The sequence below is a fragment of the Natator depressus genome, chromosome 1, assembly GCF_965152275.1.
Source record: "Natator depressus isolate rNatDep1 chromosome 1, rNatDep2.hap1, whole genome shotgun sequence".
Taxonomy (NCBI): Eukaryota; Metazoa; Chordata; order Testudines; family Cheloniidae; genus Natator; species Natator depressus.
In genome coordinates this window covers 264859600-264881913 of record NC_134234.1, presented here as the reverse complement: position 1 = coordinate 264881913, position 22314 = coordinate 264859600, and the positions used below count along the sequence as shown (strand labels likewise).

The following is a 22314-nucleotide window of genomic DNA, read 5'->3' as shown; positions in this document are numbered from 1 at the left end:
TTACCTGATCACTCTCATTAGTGTGTATGGTAACACCCATTGTTTCATGTTCTCTGTGTATATAAATCTGTCCACTGTATTTTCCACTACATGCATCCGATGAAGTGAGCTGTAGCTCACGAAAGCTTATGCTCAAATAAATTTTGTTAGTCTCTAAGGTGCCACAAGTACTCCTTTTCTTTTTGCGGATACAGACTAATACGACTGCTACTCTGAATAATGTACTTAAATTATTCCAAGTTGGAGGAACTCTGTTGTGACCTTCCGGAGGCCAAGAAAGAGCAATTTCAGACCCTAATATCTGAGAGATGCTTCCTAGCACATACAAACCTAAAAGCCGCATTAGACTTTGCAGATACTACTGCCCGCTCCATTGCAACTGGTGTGGTCATAAGGCATTCTTCGTGGCTCCACCTCTTGGGCTTTCCTAAGGATGTACAAACCTCTGTGGGAAACTTACCTTTGAGGGTGAAAAAGTATTCTCGGTGCACACAGATGATTCCCTGCATTCACTTAAGGACTCCCAAAGTACTCTCCAGTCCTTCAGCATCTACATGCCAGTGCCGAAAAGATGCCCGGGGAAGTATCATACCCCCCCCCCCTTCTTTGACATCCCACCAGTTTGGCGACCGACTAGCTCTGTTTTTCCTATCATGGAGATGAATCATCTCGGACAAGTGGGTTCTAAAGATAGTCAAGGAAGGATACTCCATCCCCTTCCTATCCTGCGCTGCCACCCCCTCATCCCGATCCCTCTTCAGGGACCCCTCGCACAAACTCCGCAATAGACACTCCCCTACTGCAATTAGAGTACATTGCACATGTTCACTATCCACCTCGATAGCTTTTCTCAATAATGTCCCCATTGCTGACATTTGCAAAGCTGCTAAATGGGCACGAACCGACACTTTTGCCCGTCACGATGCTATTATGCATGATGCAGACACTCTCTTAGGACATGCTGTCTTATCAGCAGTAAATGTTGCTCTGAAACCCCAGCCTTCCAATTAGGGGCACTGCTTTCTTGTCACCTATAAGTGGAGCACCCATAGTGACATCACTCTAAGAAGAAGAGAAGGTTACTCACCCTGTGCAGTAACTGAGGTTCTTTGAAATGTGTGTCCCTGTGGGTGCTCCACTAGCTATCTATCCTGCCCTCTGCTTCAGAGCCAAAAACACAAAGTTCTGCGGCAGAGAAGGAACTGGGAACGGTCAGACTGCACAGCACTATATATAGGTCCCGCTCACAGAGCAAGAGTGGGGAGGTGCGCATGTGCAGTCCAATGAGCACTGCTGATGAAGATCTCCAATCCCAGGTGCAGGGGATGCTGCCGCACCTACAAGTGGAGAACCCACAGTTGCTGAACAGGATAAGTAACTTCTCTTCAATCAGCATCAAAGCTCTCCAGAATGAGGCACTATTATTCAACTTTCTTGACTACCTTAAGGTGGCCATGAAAGTGTTGCAGTGGCTGCAGCTGGGTGTTCAAGTAAGAATCCCTAGGGTAAGCTTCAAAGTCCATCCTAACCAGTGACCCCTCCACTAATCCCCAAATACCTTTACCCTGCAGCTGCCCACAGCATAATGATTATTACACAAGGCATCCCCCTCATTCATCCTTTATAAATAATTAAACCGTGGATCTCTCACCTCCACTCCCCCTTCCCAAACACATTATCTCCTCCTCCTCATTACTAAATACAGTACTCCATGGTACTCTTAGAGCAGTCCTGCCTATAGGAGTGAGATTGTCCAAAGGACTGACTCTTATGGATCCTGGCCCAACTAATAATGGGGAAAAGGTCCATGGTATCTGGCAGTTCTGCAGTCCTACCTTGGCTGATCAACATTCACCAGCACAAATGATGAGCTCCTCAAAACCCTTTTGTACATATCACCTTCCCCCTTCCCACCAACCCAGATATCCCCTTTGAGAAATAAATCATCTTCCTCCCAAAGGACTCTATCCCTCTACATTTAATTCATTGCCCATATCTAAATACAATTCCTTTCTGCAGAAATCAGACTTCCAACAATCCCTCCCAAACATCTTTCCTGGAAGGAGAAACTGGGCCAGGTGAATAGGAAGAGAAGCCATTCTAACTTCCTTACAATCCTAGTGGGCTGTATCAGTGGGGCCTGTTTTAAAATGTTGAATAGAGGCTTCAGGCCAAATCCTCTCACGTAAAACTTCCATGGGAGATTTTGTTAAAGAAGGATTTCAGACCTGATCCTGCAAAGGGCTGAGTATTTTCAAACCTCACTGAAACCAATGGAAGTTAAGGATGCTCAGCACCTTCCTCCTTAAAGTATATTTCAGAGCAATATTTCCAACACTTTCAGTACATTTTATAAAACATTTTTTGTTAGACTGTGCACATAACAGATGACCCTTTGTTGGAGTCAGGGGAAGCTCAGGGAGAGATTGTGCATCAGGAGGTATAATCCCTCACCCACGTTTTCCAGCCTGCAGGAGGAGTACACACACAACATCTTTAGGATGATGTAGCATGCTCCCCTTTTGGTGAAAACCGAGCCCCACCCCTACCTGTCCCCTGAAGCCAGGATGCATAGCTAAAACACTCCTTGCTTACTTTGAGCACAGGGACTGCAGTTGTTCTTCCCCTTGTATGGGGTATGTAATCAGAAGAGGCTTCTTGTGCACCCTCGCCTCACAGCAGAGCCAGGGAGAACCTAGTCTCTGAAAGAAACTTTTTGCAGTTGTTTTTTACCTCCTTTTTGTCTTTTCCTGAGCTAATTGAATGAAGTCAGTTTCGAATTTTGCGTAGTCTTTTAAAATTCTCTTTCTTGTCCTGTCACACTTAGCAGCCCATTGTATTTTCCTGTCTTTTTTTTTCTTTTGTTGAAGTATCTGCCTGTACATTTGCTTCATCATTGAATTTACTTCTTAATTAGAACAAAAGGCCATTTTTATTGACTCATTCATTTTAGAGTATATTAGTGTTCAGGTTTTGAGAACAGAAGATGGATCATCTGTTTAAAAATAATATAGTCAGTACAGTCAGGTGCCCCAGTGAAACTTGAAAAAATAATGCTAGGGAAAGTCCATTTTAAATTTCAAAAGTGATTTCTAAATATAATCCCTTTTTGGCTGAATGCAGTTAAACAATAGTTTTAAAACTGGTCTAATTCATATAGACTAGGTGGTCTCACATTAATTGGTGGCAGGACTAGGGGGACTGGCATCACCTTCTTACAAGATTCACAGAGATTAACTTGGAACTGTAATATAACCTGGGGCACTCTCTTCTCCATTAGAGCAGTGGTGGGCAATCTGCAGCCCACAGGTTGCCCACCACTGCTTTACAGCCCTCTCATTGTGTGTGTGTGTGGGGGGGTATTGGAGGAGGATTGAGGATAATTGTAGCCAGTGGGATTCCCTGGCACCATGGCTCCATTGGAGCCACGCTACTGAATGGTGGGCAGAAGGAACCAAAGTTCAAGAGCTGGCACAAAGACGTGAATGGGGCAGATGGTCCTGATGTTCTGGCATCCAGTGGATATGCCAAAGTCCCCAGGCTTGAGGGGTACAGAGTGATCAAAGAGAAACTCTGTGAAGGGATCTTGCTGAGGTTTCCTCCCCCTTAACCTGTGTCCATGGGGTTTTATGTAAGAAGAGGTCATTTTGGCCTCAAACCTATTTATGTGCCGCAAATATTTGCAATTTATTCTTCCATTGTGGTTGGGAAACCTGTTTGACTATTTAAGAGGTCTCAGTTTATTCCTACTGTAATATTAAAAAGCTATTTACTTAAGAAATATTGTTTTTATTTTTGCCAGGTCCCATTTGACGTTACTTTGCAGTCAATAAAGAATTTGGAGAAAATGTTTGATCCTGCTAATGGATGTGCAATAGCAGGAGGAAGCCTTTTCAACTGGATTGTATCTCTGCTCCCTTGAATTTTCTTTCTGTAGTAACTTAATCAAACACTGAATTTCATAGTTTTTAAGGTCAAATTGTGTTCCTACTTAAGCCAATGGGAATTTTGCCATTGACTTTAAAGGGACCAAGATCTGGCCCCTAGTGATTTGCGTAGTTTTTAGTTACATTTTGGAAAATGTCATCTTATTTTTTTTTAAATAAAAGGTAACTTTCCTTCTTCCATCTTAATCTTAAATGAAATTGTCTTTTTCAGGAATTAATGTTTTTATATGAACTTTTTTCAGTAAAAAGATTTAGAATGTAAGCCATTCAGTCCTAAATAAGTGAGTCTGTATTTTGCTGGGGTTTCTCCTTTTCAAAAAGCTCATATTGATTAAAAAATGTGAATAGGCCAAAAAGACTGCCCTTGAGATACTGCAGGCCTTGTAGCCTCCTAATATTGAAACATAAACTATGGATTTTTCCATAATGCATGTGTTATATGCTAAACTTTACCGTACCAGCACACTTTTAACTGCTTTTGCACTTAGTCAAGGGTGCTTCTATTGATGAGCTTCATTGAGAAACCACTGCACTGGACTCCTTCTTTCACAATTTCACTGCATTTAAATTACAATTTCAGATTCCTCTGTCTTTGTTAAAGGAAGAAAAACTCTTACATACTGCTGACAGTGAAACTGATTTGTTAGAAAGAGGTGTATTTAGATGTCTTCATATAATTCTGAAGAGAGAATCTGAAAACAGGCAAATTTAAAAGCTACATAAGTGTAGTACAAAGGCATTGTATCTTTCATACAATATTCTAAAATGCTTAACAAAATAACATTGAAAATATATATAAATGCTAAGTGTTGTTATTGTTTGAAAATTCGTACAAACATTAACTAAAGTATCATAAAAACATTCCTCTAAGGAAGGAAGTGTTGTTATCCCAACTTTACAGATGGGGAAATAGACACAGAAAAATGAAGTTGCTTGACCAAGACCACATAGTAAGTCACTGTGAGATCCAAGATTATAATTTGGGAGTTTCTGGTCCCTAGCCATTGCTCAAGCTATGAGACCATTTTGCCTCAAAACCATTGCTAACTACAGTAATTCAGGCAACAAGCAATACAAATAACAGAAAGAATCAGGGGAATGTGTGAGGGAATAAGCTGAGTTGTACCTGGTGATTAGAGTTTGAGATTGGGAGTCAGAAATCCTGGGTTCTATTCTGCCTCCTGTGTGTGACTATAAACACTTAACGGTGAAATCCTGGCCCCATTAAATGGCAAAACTCTCACTGACTCACTGTATCTCTGTGCCTCAGTTAACCAAATGATAAAATAGATATAATGATACTTAAAAGTGATCTGTAAAGGGAAAAAGAGGGTTGTGGTCCTTTTTGCTTTATTATATGTAAAGGTTGACTGAAAGTATTTTAGTTATGTGTTGCTTTTATTATAAGAGATGTGGGGGTGGGGAGGAGTGTTTAGTTTTACATTATTCAGATGTTGTCTATGTTGTTTTTCCTATAACACTATGGATAAGAGGAGTACTACTAGGATTATCACATCAGAGGAACCAAGAAAGTGAAACTTGAGTAACTAACTAGGGAATGTATTTTTAGTGAGATTGTTTAAAACTCTCTTATAACTCATATTTAACTCAAACGCCTAACATAGTTGGGAGAAAAGATTCACAACTACTACCCCTTCAATTAAAGGCTGAGAATACTCCATCTACACTTTCACCGTCCTCCAGGAAGACCCCCCAACTCTTACAGGGAAGATAAAAATTTACATTCCTCATATGCTGTTTTTCTGCTTCTTTTATAAAAGAAATATTTTAGACTTCATAAAAACCAAAAAAGGGCACATACCTCATTTTTTCTTTTTCTTTATTCTTTTTTAAGGTCACCTTGAAGTATATCAGAGGGTTTTCATGAGGCTTAATTAATATTTGTAAAGCACTTTGAGAGTATCAGATGAAAAGTGCTATATAAGTAAAAAGTTTTTTATTACAGAGGAGATAACTCTTCAGTGCTGTCAATCTGGACCCTGCCACCACTATTACATTTATTTTTAAAAGAGAAATAAATGTTCAATAGAATTCTTTTCACATTCATATTTAAATATTTTATGCTTTTAAAGTTATTTTTGTTGAAATAAGAATTTTGCCCTACCGTCTCTCCTTAGCACTTCAGTAGAATGGTAATGCTGAAATTTTGATATCACTGTATCCAGAGCAGCAGATTTTACTTTCATAAACACAGGATTAAGAATTCATTGCAGGTTTCAGAAGGTAGCATTGGAGACAACATTTTTCTTTAGCATGTAATTAAATTCTTTAGTTAACAATCTGCTTGTAAGGAAGAAAGCTCGTATTTAAACACATTTTCAACAATTTCATAGAGTAAAACATAAAATTAATTGCAAAGTAAATTGCTTCTTGTTTTCTGTAGCATAGGAATTTGCGTGGGTTTTTCATCCCATACCATTGAATGAAGACTAGGGTTTGCAGTCTGTTAGACTCAGATAAGTCTCTGTTTGCACCATTACTCAAATCTCCGCAATATGCTCTCCCTCAATCCTCCCCAAAATATTATGGGTGCAGGGGATCATGTCTTGTTTGATTCCAGAGTTTGAAGACTAACGGATGGAACAGGCATCCCCCAGGCCTTTTTGTAGTGAGGGTCCAATCCATGCAAAGGATCATCCCTTTCCTGCAGTGCAGGGGTGGAATTAGTTACTTCTATGACAGCTCTGAAAAACCTGCATGTCTCAAGTTGGACACCCAGACATAGAGACTCCAACAATTAATGGACAGTGGCCAAATTTTAGCCAAAATATTTCTGTGCCTCAATTCCCCTTCTGTAAAACGGGGTTAATAATACTTCCCTCTCTCACAGGGGTTCTGTGAAGATAAATTCATTACTATTGTGAGAGGCAATAGTGAGGAAATAACATACTGCATATTCAGTGCAGTGCTTGGATGGCGTGCAGTAAATTGGGGAAGGGTCCAGACACTGAATGATGAGGATAGACAGAAACATTAAACAGCTGCTTCATTCAATGACTCAGACTTCCTGAGGAAAAAATAACCTGTGATTATGTAATTAAAGATTGTGTCAGCACGCACCAGGGGGACAAAGTAAGCTTTATTTTCACAATTCTGAAATTTTGAACACTTGACTTTGCAACCTTAATGTCTTTTTACCATAGTTTTCTTGTATGTAATGCATATGTACATTAATAATGAAGGCCTGCATGGGATCTGCCAGACCTCCACAGATACTTAGCTTCTTGTAAGTACTTCAGGTTTCATTTAATAAATTTTGTAAAGTGAAAATTGGTTGTTTCACGCAGTTTTCTTCAAGTGTATGTGATTATTGTGTGAAAGTTGTGTGGAGTCCCTTCTGACTCCAACTCTAGTTACTTTTCATCTGCTTAGCATTAGGAACGTATCCTCTTTCTTGGAGAAATTATCATCTTGTGGGACTGCCCATAGATTAGCCTCACTGTACCTCAGTTCCCCCATCTTTAATAGGGATAAAAGTACTTCCCCAACTTAGAGGGGTGTTATGAGACAATCCATTAACATCACAAAATGTTTTCAAATCCTTGAATGGAAGATGCTCTGGAATGCAAATTATTATATCAAGAGACAGTATTAAAGAGAGAATATTTAATCCTTTTAATCCTTTTTTCAGTCAAATAAGAAAAGAAATATTTTTCTTAAGTAGAATAATGATGGGGCTAGGATTAATTTGCAGAATTACAAGATAATAAACCAAATGAATTAGGATAGCAAAGAGCTCCATTTATGTTTGCCAGATATGCTCTTTGAATTAAGCATAGGTTGCTCTGTAAAACAAAAGTCATATAAAGAAAGCAAGTGAAAGAATCCAGAGGCAAGTACTGAAATCTAATATTTACCAAAGCAATTTTAATTTTCAGCCTTCAAACTCCAAAGATAACTCATTCATATCACTGGTCAGCCTGAATTAAGATTCCACTTACAGGCAAATAGAAATTTATAATGTGTATGCAACAAAATACAGCAAAAATCTCAATGGGAGACACTGGAAAGAAATGGAATGTCCTGGTTATGATTTCATCAGAACAATAAGGGCCAGATTCCTTACTCCAACTGAACTGTCCACAGTATAAGTGTAGGGGGGTGGGGGGGTTGAAAGATGCTCAAGGGTGACTTTAAATCAGGGATTTCCCTACACCTCCCCTGAATTCCCCCCCCCACCCCCAGTTTTGTGAACTATTTACATGCAGTGTTGCCAATTTAGTGATTGTTTGGAAATTTGAATTGAAATTGAAACATTAATACACACTTTAAAAGCATATAAAGTGTATGATAAAATATCTGTATCTGAAAAAGTATAATAGATTTGAAAAAAGAAAAGGAGTACTTGTGGCACCTTAGAGACTAACCAATTTATTTGAGCATGAGCTTTCGTGAGCTACAGCTCACTTCATCGGATGCATACTGTGGAAACTGCAGAAGACATTATATACACAGAGACCATGAAACAATACCTCCTCCCACCCCACTCTCCTGCTGGTAATAGCTTATCTAAAGTGATCACTCTTCTTACAATGTGTATGATAATCAAGTTGGGCCATTTCCAGCACAAATCCAGGTTTTCTCACCCTCCCCCCCCACACACACACACAAACTCACTCTCCTGCTGGTAATAGCCCATCCAAAGTGACCACTCTCTTTACAATGTGTATTTGAAAAGTATGAACATAGACTAGCTTCCTTATACAGCTGTTTTTATGACAATGTCAGTGCATTCATTTCGGTGATGTTGGCCAACCTAATAATTTCAAATTATGATTTGTAAGGAAAGTCTAAATGAGCTCTGCCTAACAGTAGTGATGAGTTGGGGGATGGGAGGAAAGGCTTCAGGACCAGATTGTATTTACATTCACACCTAATCTACCTAGGTATCCAGCAAACAGAGTTGTGTTGCCCAAGTGACAGATTTTGGCTGGGGTTGGGTTACAAATCACTTGAATGTGGGGGTGAGGCGGGGAATGAAATGTTGTTGTTCTTATTGTAGGAGTAAAGGGCAGTAGAACTGTACTTAGCCTGTGCTGATTGAGGGCATCAAGAGAGAGGGTGGGGACAGGTGTTTAGCTTGATGGTCTGCCTGAGTCACAAGTACTATTTGATCTGCCCCCCTCCACTGTTTAAAGACAGAGCTGATTAGGCTCCATAAATAGTCTTTTGTTTTGTTAAGTGACCACTACAGCTCAAATCACTGATAATCGGGTCTAAGTGCTTAGACCTTGTCATAAATAGAAAGGGAAGGGTAAACCCCTTTAAAATCCCTCCTGGCCAGAGGAAATCTCCTCTCACCTGTAAAGGGTTAAGAAGCTAAAGGTAACCTCGCTGGCACCTGACCAAAATGACCAATGAGGAGACAAGATACTTTCAAAAGCTGGTAGGAGGGAGAGAAACAAAGGGTTTGTGTGGCTGTCTACATTTTGTCTTTGCCGGGGATAGACCAGGAATGAAGCCTTAGAACTTTTAGTAAGTAATCTAGCTAGGTATGTGTTAGATTATGATTTCTTTAAATGGCTGAGAAAAGAATTGTGCTGAATAGAATAACTATTTCTGTCTGTGTATCTTTTTTGTAACTTAAGGTTTTTGCCTAGAGGGGTTCTCTATGTTTTGAATCTAATTACCCTGTAAGGTATTTACCATCCTGATTTTACAGGGGGGATTTCTTATTTCTAATTCTATTTTTATTAAAAGTCGTCTTGTAAGAAAACTGAATGCTTTTTCATTGTTCTCAGATCCAAGGGTTTGGGTCTGTGGTCACCTATGCAAATTGGTGAGGCTTTTCATCCAACATTTCCCAGGAAAGGGAGGGTGCAAGTGTTGGGAGGATTGTTCATTGTTCTTAAGATCCAAGGGTCTGGGTCTGTAGTCACCTAGGCAAATTGGTGAGGCTTTTTACCAAACCTTGTCCAGGAAGTAGGGTGCAAGGTTTTTGGGAAGTATTTTGGGGGGAAAGACGTGTCCAAACAGCTCTTCCCCAGTAACCAGTATTTGTTTGGTGGTGGTAGCGGCCAATCCAAGGACAAAAGGGTGGAATATTTTGTACCTTGGGGAAGTTTTGACCTAAGCTGGTAAAGATAAGCTTAGGAGGTTTTTCATGCAGGTCCCCACATCTGTACCCTAGAGTTCAGAGTGGGGGAGGAACCTTGACAGACCTGCTGTGGGACAGTGTTTCTGTGGAAGAGATGGCCCAGCCTGCAGTAGCAGTGCGGTTTCCCCACTGAGAATTCAGCTGAAATCACTGAGAGCTGGGTGGAACCTCAAGAGACCAATTCGCAGAGGTCACAGTGGCAGGTGGCAGCAGAAGGAGACAGCGCAAGGCCATTGGCAACAGAACGACGGAGTGAACAGTGGCACAACGAACAACAGTGGCCAGAGCGAAGAGAGCAGCTCGAGGAACAAGCAAGGTGCCTTCTTGCCCCCACCTGGCAAGAAAGCACCTCTGAGTCATGTGAAAGCACCTCTGAGTCTCCACTGACCCAGGACAACACTAGTGACTGTTAATGAGGCTGTTAAGAATGCTGGAGACACAACACAGTTCATGGCTGTGGCATCATACTTTTTATTTAAGCAAGAGATACCACACACTACAAACTGGAGGCCAATGTTAAGTGCATTGTCACTTGTTCATCCTGAAGTTGAACTCTGGTTCCGAACAAGACCAGCAAATGCTCACTATCTTTCCGCAAGAAACTCAACTGACTGGCTAGAAGCATGTGGTGAAACAGTGAAAGACTCAACAGTTGAAAAAGTGAAGAACTTTCTCACCACATTCAAAATTTTGCATACATGGCTGATGAATTCACCGATGCAAATGGGCATCAAGTATTAAGTCATTGTGTACATTATCTTGATGAGAGTGGTAGGCCAGTAGATGCATTTCTAGATGTTCAAGATATAAAAGACACATCGGCTACATCTGTGACAACTCACATCTTAGCCCTGGTCTACACTAGGACTTTAGGTCGAATTTAGCAGCATTAAATCGATGTAAACCTGCACCCGTCCACATGATGAAGCCCTTTATTTCGACTTAAAGGGCTCTTAAAATCGATTTCCTTACTCCACCCCTGACAAGTGGATTAGCGCTTAAATCGGCCTTGCCGGGTCGAATTTGGGGTACTGTGGACACAATTCGACGGTATTGGCCTCTGGGAGCTATCCCAGAGTGCTCCATTTTGACCGCTCTGGACAGCACTCTCAACTCAGATGCACTGGCCAGGTAGACAGGAAAAGAACCGCGAACTTTTGAATCTCATTTCCTGTTTGGCCAGCGTGGCAAGCTGCAGGTGACCATGCAGAGCTCATCAGCAGAGGTGACCATGATGGAGTCTCAGAATCGCAAAAGAGCTCCAGCATGGACCGAACGGGAGGTACGGGATCTGATTGCTGTATGGGGAGAGGAATCCGTGCTATCAGAACTCCGTTCCAGTTTTCGAAATGCCAAAACCTTTGTCAAGATCTCCCAGGGCATGAAGGACAGAGGCCATAACAGGGACCCGAAGCAGTGCCGCGTGAAACTGAAGGAGCTGAGGCAAGCCTACCAGAAAACCAGAGAGGCGAACGGCCGCTCCGGGTCAGAGCCCCAAACATGCCGCTTCTATGATGAGCTGCATGCCATTTTAGGGGGTTCAGCCACCACTACCCCAGCCGTGTTGTTTGACTCCTTCAATGGAGATGGAGGCAATACGGAAGCAGGTTTTGGGGACGAAGAAGATGATGAGGAGGAGGAGGTTGTAGATAGCTCACAGCAAGCAAGCGGAGAAACCGGTTTTCCCGACAGCCAGGAACTGTTTCTCACCCTGGACCTGGAGCCAGTACCCCCTGAACCCACCCAAGGCTGCCTCCTGGACCCAGCAGGCGGAGAAGGGACCTCCGGTGAGTGTACCTTTTAAAATACTATACATGGTTTAAAAGCAAGCATGTGAAAGGATTACTTTGCCCTGGCATTCGTGGCTCTCCTGGATATACTCCCAAAGCCTTTGCAAAAGGTTTCTGGGGAGGGCAGACTTATTGCGTCCTTCATGGTAGGACACTATACCACTCCAGGCCAGTAACACGTACTCGGGAATCATTGTACAACAAAGCATTGCAGTGTATGTTTGCTGGCGTTCAAGCAACATCCGTTCGTGTGTTATCCTCAGGAGAGTGAGATATAATCCATGGTCACCTGGTTGAAATAGGGTGCTTTTCTTCAGGGGACACTCAGAGGAGCCCATTCCTGCTGGGCTGTTTGCCTGCGGCTGAACAGAAATGTTCCCCGCTGTTAGCCACAGGGAGGGGGGAGGGTTGAGGGGGTAGCCACGCGGTGGGGGGAGGCAAAATGCGACCTTGTAACGAAAGCACATGTGCTATGTATGTAATGTTAACAGCAAGGTTTACCCTGAAAGAGTGTAGCCAGTGTTTTATAAAATGTGTCTTTTTAAATACCGCTGTCCCTTTTTTTTTCTCCACCAGCTGCATGTGTTTCAATGATCACAGGATCTTCTCCTTCCCAGAGGCTAGTGAAGATTAGAAAGAAAAAAAAACGCACTCGAGATGAAATGTTCTCCGAGCTCATGCTGTCCTCCCACACTGACAGAGCACAGACGAATGCGTGGAGGCAAATAATGTCAGACTGCAGGAAAGCACAAAATGACCAGGAGGAGAGGTGGCGGGCTGAAGAGAGTAAGTGGCGGGCTGAAGAGAGGGCTGAAGCTCGAATGTGGCGACAGCGTGATGAGAGGAGGCAGGATTCAATGCTGAGGCTGCTGGAGGACCAAACCAGTATGCTCCAGTGTATGGTTGAGCTGCAGCAAAGGCAGCTGGAGCACAGACTGCCACTACAGCCCCTGTGTAACCAACCGCCCTCCTCCCCAAGTTCCATAGCCTCCACACCCAGATGCCCAAGAACGCGGTGGGGGGGCCACCGGCCAACCAGCCACTCCACCACAGAGGATTGCCCCAAAAAAAGAAGGCTGTCATTCAATAAATTTTAAAGTTGTAAACTTTTAAAGTGCTGTGTGGCATTTTCCTTCCCTCCTCCACCACCCCTCCTGGGCTACCTTGGTAGTCATCCCCCTATTTGTGTGATGAATGAATAAAGAATGCATGAATGTGAAGCAACAATGACTTTATTGCCTCTGCAAGAGGTGATCAAAGGGAGGAGGGGAGGGTGGTTAGCTTACAAGGAAGTAGAGTGAACCAAGGGGCGGGGGGTTTCATCAAGGAGAAACAAACAGAACTTTCACACCGTAGCCTGGCCAGTCATGAAACTGGTTTTCAAAGCCTCTCTGATGCGTACCGCACCCTCCTGTGCTCTTCTAACCGCCCTGGTGTCTGGCTGTGCATAACCAGCAGCCAGGCGATTTGCCTCAACCTCCCACCCCGCCATAAACGTCTCCCCCTTACTCTCACAGATATTGTGGAGCACACAGCAAGCAGTAATAACAGTGGGAATATTGGTTTCGCTGAGGTCTAACCGAGTCAGTAAACTGCGCCAGCGCGCCTTTAAACGTCCAAATGCACATTCTACCACCATTCTGCACTTGCTCAGCCTGTAGTTGAACAGCTCCTGACTGCTGTCCAGGCTGCCTGTGTACGGCTTCATGAGCCATGGCATTAAGGGGTAGGCTGGGTCCCCAAGGATACATATAGGCATTTCAACATCACCAACAGTTATTTTCTGGTTTGGGAATAAAGTCCCTTCTTGAAGCTTTTGAAACAGACCAGAGTTCCTGAAGATGCGAGCGTCATGTACCTTTCCTGGCCATCCCACGTTGATGTTGGTGAAACGTCCCTTGTGATCCACCAGAGCTTGCAGCACTATTGAAAAGTACCCCTTGCGGTTTATGTACTCGCCGGCTTGGTGCTCCGGTGCCAAGATAAGGATATGGGTTCCGTCTATGGCCCCACCACAGTTAGGGAATCCCATTGCAGCAAAGCCATCCACTATGACCTGCACATTTCCCAAGGTCACTACCCTTGATATCAGCAGATCTTTGATTGCGTGGGCTACTTGCATCACAGCAGCCCCAACAGTAGATTTGCCCACTCCAAATTGATTCCCAACTGACCGGTAGCTGTCTGGCGTTGCAAGCTTCCACAGGGCTATCGCCACTCGCTTCTCAACTGTGAGGGCTGCTCTCATCTTGGTATTCATGCGCTTCAGGGCAGGGGAAAGCAAGTCACAAAGTTCCATGAAAGTGCCCTTACGCATGCGAAAGTTTCGCAGCCACTGGGAATCGTCCCAGACCGGCAACACTATGCGGTCCCACCAGTCTGTGCTTGTTTCCCGAGCCCAGAATCGGCGTTCCACAGCATGAACCTGCCCCATTAGCACCATTATGCATGCATTGGCAGGGCCCATGCTTTCAGAGAAATCTGTGTCCATGTCCTGATCACTCACGTGACCGCGCTGACGTCGCCTCCTCGCCCGGTAGCGCTTTGCCAGGTTCTGGTGCTGCATATACTGCTGGATAATGCGTGTGGTGTTTAATGTGCTCCTAATTGCCAAAGTGAGCTGAGCGGACTCCATGCTTGCCTTGGTATGGCGTCCGCACAGAAAAAAGGCGCGGAATGATTGTCTGCCGTTGCTCTGACGGAGGGAGGGGCGACTGACGACACGGCTTATAGGGTTGGCTTCAGGAGGCTAAAATCCACAAAGGGGGTGGCTTTACATCAAGGAGTAGTTCAGGCAGGACTTCACGGAGGGTTCCAATAAGAAATGGTGCACCTAAGTTATTGTTCTTATTGGAACAAGGAGGTTAGCCTGGCCTCTGATTGATACATGGCTAGATCTACCTCGCTGCACCTTCTCTGTGAGTGACTGCAGTGTGACCTAGAGGAATGAGTCCCCTAGACAGGGGAGGAGGCAAATGAGTACAAAACAAATCTGGTCTATTTCTTGTTTTGATCCACTCCATCTATCTTTTACATCTTTGGCTGGCAGCAGACGGTGCAGAAGGACTGCAAGCCATCCACATCTCATGGCTGCTCGGCAGAAGATGGCACAGTACGACTGCTAGCCATCCTCATCTCTTGCCTGCCTGGCAGAAGATGGCACAGTACGATTGCTAGCCATCGTCATCTCTTGCCTGCCCGGCAGAAGATGGTACAATACGATTGCTAGCCATCGTCATCTCTTGCCTGCCCGGCAGAAGATGGTACAATACGACTGCTAGCAATCCGTATTGCCTGCCTGCTCACCATTAGACGGTTCAATACGACTGACTGCAGGACTAAAGAGAATGACCTGGTCAAGTCACCAAAAATTTAGTCCCTGCGCCCATGTCTGCCCAGGCGCTCCCAGCCGACGTGGCCAGGAGCACCTCGGACATGACGAGGACGGCTACCAGTCATACTGCACCGTCTGCTGCCAGAAGGCAATGGGTTGCTGCTACTGTGTAGCAATGCCGTACCGCGTCTGCCAGCACCCAGGAGACATACGGTGACGGTTACCTGAGCGGGCTCCATGCTTGCGGTGGTATGGCGTCCGCACAGGTAACTCAGGAAAAAAGGCGCGAAACAATTGTCTGCCCTTGCCTTCACGGAGGGAGGGAGGGAATGGGGGCCGGACAATATGTACCCAGAACCACCCGCGACAATGTTTTAGCCCAATCAGAGTGTTCCATTGGGCTGCTCTGGACAGCACTCTCAACTCAGATGCACGATTGTTTGCCGTTGCTCTGACGCAGGGAGGGGCGACTGAGGACACGGCTTACAGGGTTGACTTCACGGAGGGTTCCAATAAGAAATGGTGCACCTAAGTTATTGTTCTTATTGGAACAAGGAGGTTAGCCTGGCCTCTGATTGATACATGGCTAGATCTACCTCGCTGCACCTTCTCTGTGAGTGACTGCAGTGTGACCTAGAGGAATGATTCCCCTAGACAGGGGAGGAGGCAAATGAGTACAAACAAATCTGGTCTATTTCTTGTTTTGATCCACTCCATCTATCTTTTACATCTTTGGCTGGCAGCAGACGGTGCAGAAGGACATATTGCCTGCCTGCTCACCATAAGACGGTTCAATAGGACTGACTGCCGGACTAAAGAGAATGACCTGGTCAAGTCACTAAAAATTTAGTCCCTGCGCCCATGTCTGCCCAGGCGCTCCTGATCGACCTCACACAGGCGACCAGGAGTACCTCGGACATGACGAGGACGGCTACCAGTCGTATTGTACCGTCTGCTGCCACAAGGCAATGGGTTGCTGCTACTGTGTAGCAATGCCGTGCCGCGTCTGCCAGCACGCAGGAGACATACGGTGACGGTTACCTGAGCGGGCTCCATGCTTGCGGTGGTATGGCGTCCGCACAGGTAACTCAGGAAAAAAGGCGCGAAACAATTGTCTGCCCTTGCTTTCACGGAGGGAGGGAGGGAAGGGGGGGACTGACGATATGTACCCAGAACCACCCGCGACAATGTTTCAGCCCCATCAGGCATTGGGATCTCAACCCAGAATTCCAATGGGCAGCGGAGACTGCGGGAACTGTGGGATAGCTACCCACAGTGCAACGCTCCGGAAGTCGACTCTAGCCTTGGTACTGTGGAAGCACTCCGCCGAGTTAATGCACTTAATGCACTTCTGTGGGGACACACACACTCGAATATATAAAACCGATTTCTAAAAAACCGACTTCTATAAATTCGACCTTATTCCGTAGTGTAGACATACCCTTAGAAGAGTTAAATACTTGTCAATTGGACCCCAAACAGATGGCTGCTTGTGCATTTGATGGAGCTGCAAACTTCTCTGGAAGACATGGTGGAGTACAAGCTTTGCTCAGAGAAAAGTGTAACTCTAATCTCTCCTGTACAAACTGCAGAAGCCATCTACTCCAACTAGTGCTAGTATGAGCTGCAGACTCTTCGGAAGACATTAAAAAAGCTATAAATGTAATGTCTTAATTATATTCTTTTTTCAGCAAGCGTCCAAAAAGACTGAATATCTCAGAAAATATAGAAGATACACTGGGACTGAAGTTCAAATTAATCCAACCTGGGAAAACCCTCTGGCTTTCTCACGAGCAATTCTTGGCTGTTGTCTTAAAATTACTCCAGCCTTTATTAGTGGCTTTGGAAAGTATCTACCAAGATGGGATGGATCTAAGTAGCAAGTCTGGTGGATTACTTTTGCTAATACGTTCAGAGAAGACTATTGCCATTCTCTCTCTTGTAAGTTTACTGTTGAAACCACTTGGGTCATTAAAGAATGTCATCTAGGCATCTGCTTCAACAGTAGTAGATATTTGTCCAGCAATAGAAGCTACATTTGGATCAATCAGAGAGCTATCCATTGAAAACGTACTGGAAGAAGCAAAGACTTCAGTCCAGCAGTTGACTAATTAAGGCATTTATATTGAATCCTTAAGTGAAGAGGACAAGAAGTGTTTAAGACAACTGAAAAGTACACAGACTTGATTCTTAAAAATCTACAACAGCGACTTCTAGATTCTACTCAACCTCTACGTAGCTTTTACAGATGCCTGTCTTTTATAAAACACTGACAGTTGAGTGGAGTGAGGCACTACCAGCAATGGGGCTGCCATGTGCTCAGGACAGAATAGAGAATTTGAACACAAAGGGGAATATCATACGACGAATGACTGAAGATTTGTCTTCAACTTCTTTTTTATCATCACTAGTGGCTCGACCTGATCTTTATGCTGTTTTGTGGGATGAAAGAAGTAGGAATTCATCTCTTGCTACTCCCAGTCACAACAGCTACAGTTGAGCGTTCTTTTTCATCACTGAATAGAATTTTGTGTTCTAAAGAAATCGCCGTCTGCGTGATCATGTGAATGAACTAATGGGCATATCAACTGAAGGAATGGAAATACCAGACACACGAGAAGCCACCAGAGATGAATGAATTGCATTCAAGAAGTTCATTAACAGAGTTGTGCAAAATTATAACAAGAAACCAAGAATGATGTTGATGTAGTGCTTCATAGAAGGCTTGAGTAGCCATCTTTAATTTATGTGATGATTTAAAAACACGAGTTAAATCTAATAAAATGATCATGAAACATTTTTCAGTTTTTATTATGGTGTCATACAGCCCACCTTCACCCTCACGGTCTCACCCCTCATCGGCCCTGACACACACCCCCTGTAAATTTGAACACCCCCCCCCCAATTTCAATTCCTGGGGAAAACACTGCTTTAAGCTGCCTTTACATTGGGGGTCAGTCCCAGAGGAAGTTAGTGTATCTCATGGTTGATCTTGCTTCTGGCCAGTTGTACACAGGGTCATTTCAATAGCCAAAGACTGCCAGGGCAGAGGGATGTCCCAGCCATAATCCTTTCCTCTGGCCATGCCTCCTACTCAAGGGGCTAGCAGGGAGTTGGCAAAGGAGCTGTTACTGTGACTACACAACCAAAGAATTCCAGGTATCTGCCAGTTCTGTGGCTGCTTTGCAGCACTGCAACAGCACAAAGCACAGGCAATCGGGGCTAGGCGCTTACCATATCTTCCACCATATATCTGGGAATACGACAACACTCCTACGGCATAAGAAATGAAGACTGTTACTAACCAATAAAATTACAGCATATGCGTGACTAAAGTCAATAATATGCTGATTGTGAGAATGTGACTGAACCAATCTCACCACTCAACATAGAATTGTTTCAAAATTTTTGAAATCAAGTTATACTTGTAAAAGACATGCACTGTATTTTTCTCCTCCTGACTGTCAGGAATCAGGGTCTGCAGCAGAGCCAGTCTCTGGGCAACCTAACCAGTGCAGCTGGCCTGTTTCCTGATTGGCTACACTGCCTGATTGGCAAGAAGAGTCAGCAGACCAGCTCTTGAGCCCAGAAGCAGTTTGGCAACTGCTCAGAGAATTTGCCCATGGCTGCAATAGCTCCTACTCCTACCTTGTTCTTGCCCTGATCCTGTCTCAAACCCAGGCGTGCTCCTGCCTTGCTTTGATCCAAGTAACCTGGGTCTGACCCTCAGCTTCTGTTCTGACTCTGGATAAGACTAGGCAGGCTACTTGTCTGGTATTAAACCAGACAGTCCTGCTTTTCTAGGGTTTGTCCCCCATCTGGAGTCAGACAAAACTGGATGTGGTTTCATCGGGTATTGGATGGGGGATGCCATTTTGAAGACTGTGCTGCTTTGCCCCTGCAAGCATCACCTCCCATGCAAGGTTATACTGGCGGGGACAGAACAGCACGCTCTTAGACCTGGTGTCTCCCCCCACAAGCAGTGTGGCCTGGCACGCACAGCATGTGCAACATCATGCCGCATGGGGGCGTCATTCTGCCCCCATGCAGCGTGACCTCACGTTCATTGTGCATCCGAGGTCATGCTAGCATCAGTGGGGTCACATTGGCAGGGCAGGCTCACACTGTTCCCAGAAGTCCTGGAATGTCCAATATTCCAGGAATGCATGAGTTAGGGTTCCCACCTATCTGGTTTTCACCTGGAAAGTCTGGGTTTCAGCTTGTGTCCCCAGATGCCATTTGACAAGCCCTGATGTCCTTTTTTTTTATCTCTGGAAACCACTCACTGCCGATTTTAATTTAACCCGCTGAGAGATGCTTACCCAGCGAATGCTTGCCACCCTTATGAAGAGGGGGACAGAGCCTAGCCAATCACAGCCTGGCACCTTGCCTGCCCAACCAATCCCAGCTCACAGCCCTCCCTGCCATGCTCACTCCTGACCACCCAACTGGGGAAAGTTTGGAAAGTTTCTCAGCCTAGAATTTGGCAGGGCGTGGGAACTAGGCAGGTGTGCAACAAATGGGGGGGGGGGGGCTCCACTCCTCTCCTCTCTCATGTGGGTTTGCTGCAAATGGAGGAGCACCTGTTTCTCTTCCTTCCACACTCCCACTGTGGGTGTGACCACCTTCTTTCTCAGGTACTAGAGCAAATAAGGGGAGTCTCTCCCCCCCCAATTTGGGCATCCATGTAAATGAAGGGGGAGTCCTCCCTTTCACTCCAACTGTATGTCCCTTCCCCTGCTCCCCAAAATGGGTGTACTAATGATGCAAACCTCCCATTGTGTGTGTGTGTGTGTGTAAATGGAGAATTTCAAATGAGTGTTTGTTATATGCACAAACTTCTTAGGACACAAAAACCCAATCCTGTTCTTAAAAAAGGTAAATTTTATTAAAAACAAAAAGAAAGAAAATACATTTGGAACTTGGGCTACTGCTAGATTTAAAAAGAGCAAATATAATAATAAGCATCAAGAATGGTTGTCTTGAAGTCCAGCTTAATGGTTACAAGCAAAACAAAAGCATTTGGGGGTTAGCACAGAAGAGCCACAAGCCAATAAGAAATAAAAGAAATAAACCTAATTGTGTCTTCCTAGACATTTCCTGATCTAGTTAGATATCTGGGGTTTCAAACTGAGTAGCTTCTAGGTATGATTTGATTATTTTTCATACCTGGCGCAAGCTTCTTACAGCATAGCTGCTCTGTCCATTCTCTCCGGGAGAACCACCACAGACAGACAAAAGGGGAGTCTTGTTTCAATTTTTAAAAGTTCTAGCCTTCCCATTGGCTCTTTTGGCCAGGTGCCCACTCACTTCCTTTTACCTGTGCATGCTGTCAGATTTTTTAACCCTTTACAGGTAAAGCAAGTAGAGAACAGCTACCAAGTGGGATGTTGTAGCTAACTGGCTGGCTGGGTATCCCTAAAAGGGAACTACCCCCCCTTCATTTATCACAGCATCTCTTGGAAGCAAAGTGGAAAACCTGTCTTATAGGGATGGACAACCGTATAAAACTGGTTAAATCCCTGAGTGAGAAGCTAAAATAAAAAAAGCCTGAGGCAATAGCTAAGGAAAATAAAGGCTTTGCATTCTGTGTAGTAGACAATGATAGGAGCACAGCAAAGATAAACAAGACAGTTGAGAAGCACATTAAGACAAAAAGGTAGAGAGATTTATTATTGGATTGCCTGGGGCTTTTTGGAATCCCTGTAAATGAGGCAGAAACTGACTCTTTGGAGGGAGGGAGACTCGGAGAAATTTCTGTCATAGATCATGAGCCTGACTCTCCTTTCACATTGCTTTTACATCTGTGTAACTCCACTGACTTTAAGGGAGGTACTAATTTACACACATGTGAGAGGAGAATCAGACTCTTTAAGCCTACAAGAAGAAAAAGAGTACTGACTAATGCTGACTAATGCTACAGGAGTCCCTTGGGAAGAGCTATCGGTACAGGAGATAAAACATGAACAATGCTTGTGTGATGATGATGAATGTAAGGAATAAAGACACAATGCTAAAGGCTGTCAGGAAAATGAAAAGTAATGGCATTTTGTATGATTTTGTTTTTTCCTTACCTTAGCTCACTTACATAGACCAGGACAAATGAAGTGAACCACACAAATTAACATTTCATCAGCAATGGAGTTGGCATGAGCATTTTATACTTAGCAACATTGAGATCATTTATAACGGGAAGACTCATTAGGAAGCAAGGCAATTACCAAGGAAGCTAGGGGCTGAAGGAATCTGCACTGTATCATTTTGTTTTGCTGCTTTTGTGTTTAATAGCCCTCTAGTAATAGTCTTTATTAAAGAATATACCATTTAGAGCAAGAGAACAAAGACAATGTGAAACACCAACATTGGCTGTGAGGAACTGACAGTTGTCACTTTAACAGACCATACACTGTTTATCTTGTTGTAAAGCTCAAAGAAGCTGGAGTAAGCAATTCATATTCACAGTTAGGGTATACATGCCAAGAAATGGGGAACAGGGGTAGAATGTTGTAGTCCTGTAAATAAATTAAATGTGCTCTAAGCTGGAAAGTTCAGTACAAGAACTGAACCTTCTCCAAGTTGGGGTTGGTTTTATTTACAGTAGCACCTAGAAGCCAGTCATGATTAGTAGCCCCATTGTGCTGGGTCAGGGGTTCTCAAACTGGGGGTTAGGGGGTTGCAAGGTTATTACATGGGGGGTCGCAAGTTATCAGTCTCCACCCCAAACCCTGCTTTCCCTTCAGCATTTATAATGGTGTTAAATATATAAAATAGTGTTTTTAATTTATAAGGTGGGGCTCACACTCAGAGGCTTGCTATGTGAAAGGAGTCACCAGTACAAAACTTTGAGAACCACTGTGCTAGGTGGTGTGCACATATAATGAATGGGCACTGGCACATGCAGGAGACAGGATTAGGCTTTGACCCATTATGATGATACAGGCCAGTCCTTATGGATCTAGAGCCAAATTTCCTCAATGTTTTGGCAACATGGGCTAAGCTCATCCCCATTACACACGTATGCACTAATGGCTGAAACGATCAATAAGCACTTCGCTGCGCCACCCTGGGCCCTTCGAGCGCCATCTCCGCCAGGATCCAGCCAAGGGCAGGGCAGGGCCAGCGCTA

At 44.2% G+C, this 22314-nt stretch overlaps 2 protein-coding genes across 2 annotated transcripts in view; both read left to right on the top strand.

The window, feature by feature from the left end:
* The window catches only part of CFAP54 (cilia and flagella associated protein 54), a 209517-nt gene extending 202345 nt beyond the window's left edge, over nt 1–7172 (top strand). Inside the window, exon 69 of the mRNA XM_074941863.1 lies at nt 3803–7172. Within this exon, the coding sequence (XP_074797964.1) occupies nt 3803–3922 (120 nt within the window). The 3' untranslated portion in view covers nt 3923–7172. The remainder of the gene's footprint in view (nt 1–3802) is intronic.
* A 4097-nt stretch (nt 7173–11269) lies between these two features.
* On the top strand, nt 11270–12952 carry LOC141989136 (uncharacterized). Its single transcript, XM_074955542.1, has 2 exons — nt 11270–11852; nt 12432–12952. Exons 1-2 carry the CDS (start codon nt 11270–11272, stop codon nt 12950–12952), a joined length of 1104 nt encoding a protein of 367 aa, XP_074811643.1.
* Nucleotides 12953–22314: the final 9362 nt, after the last annotated feature.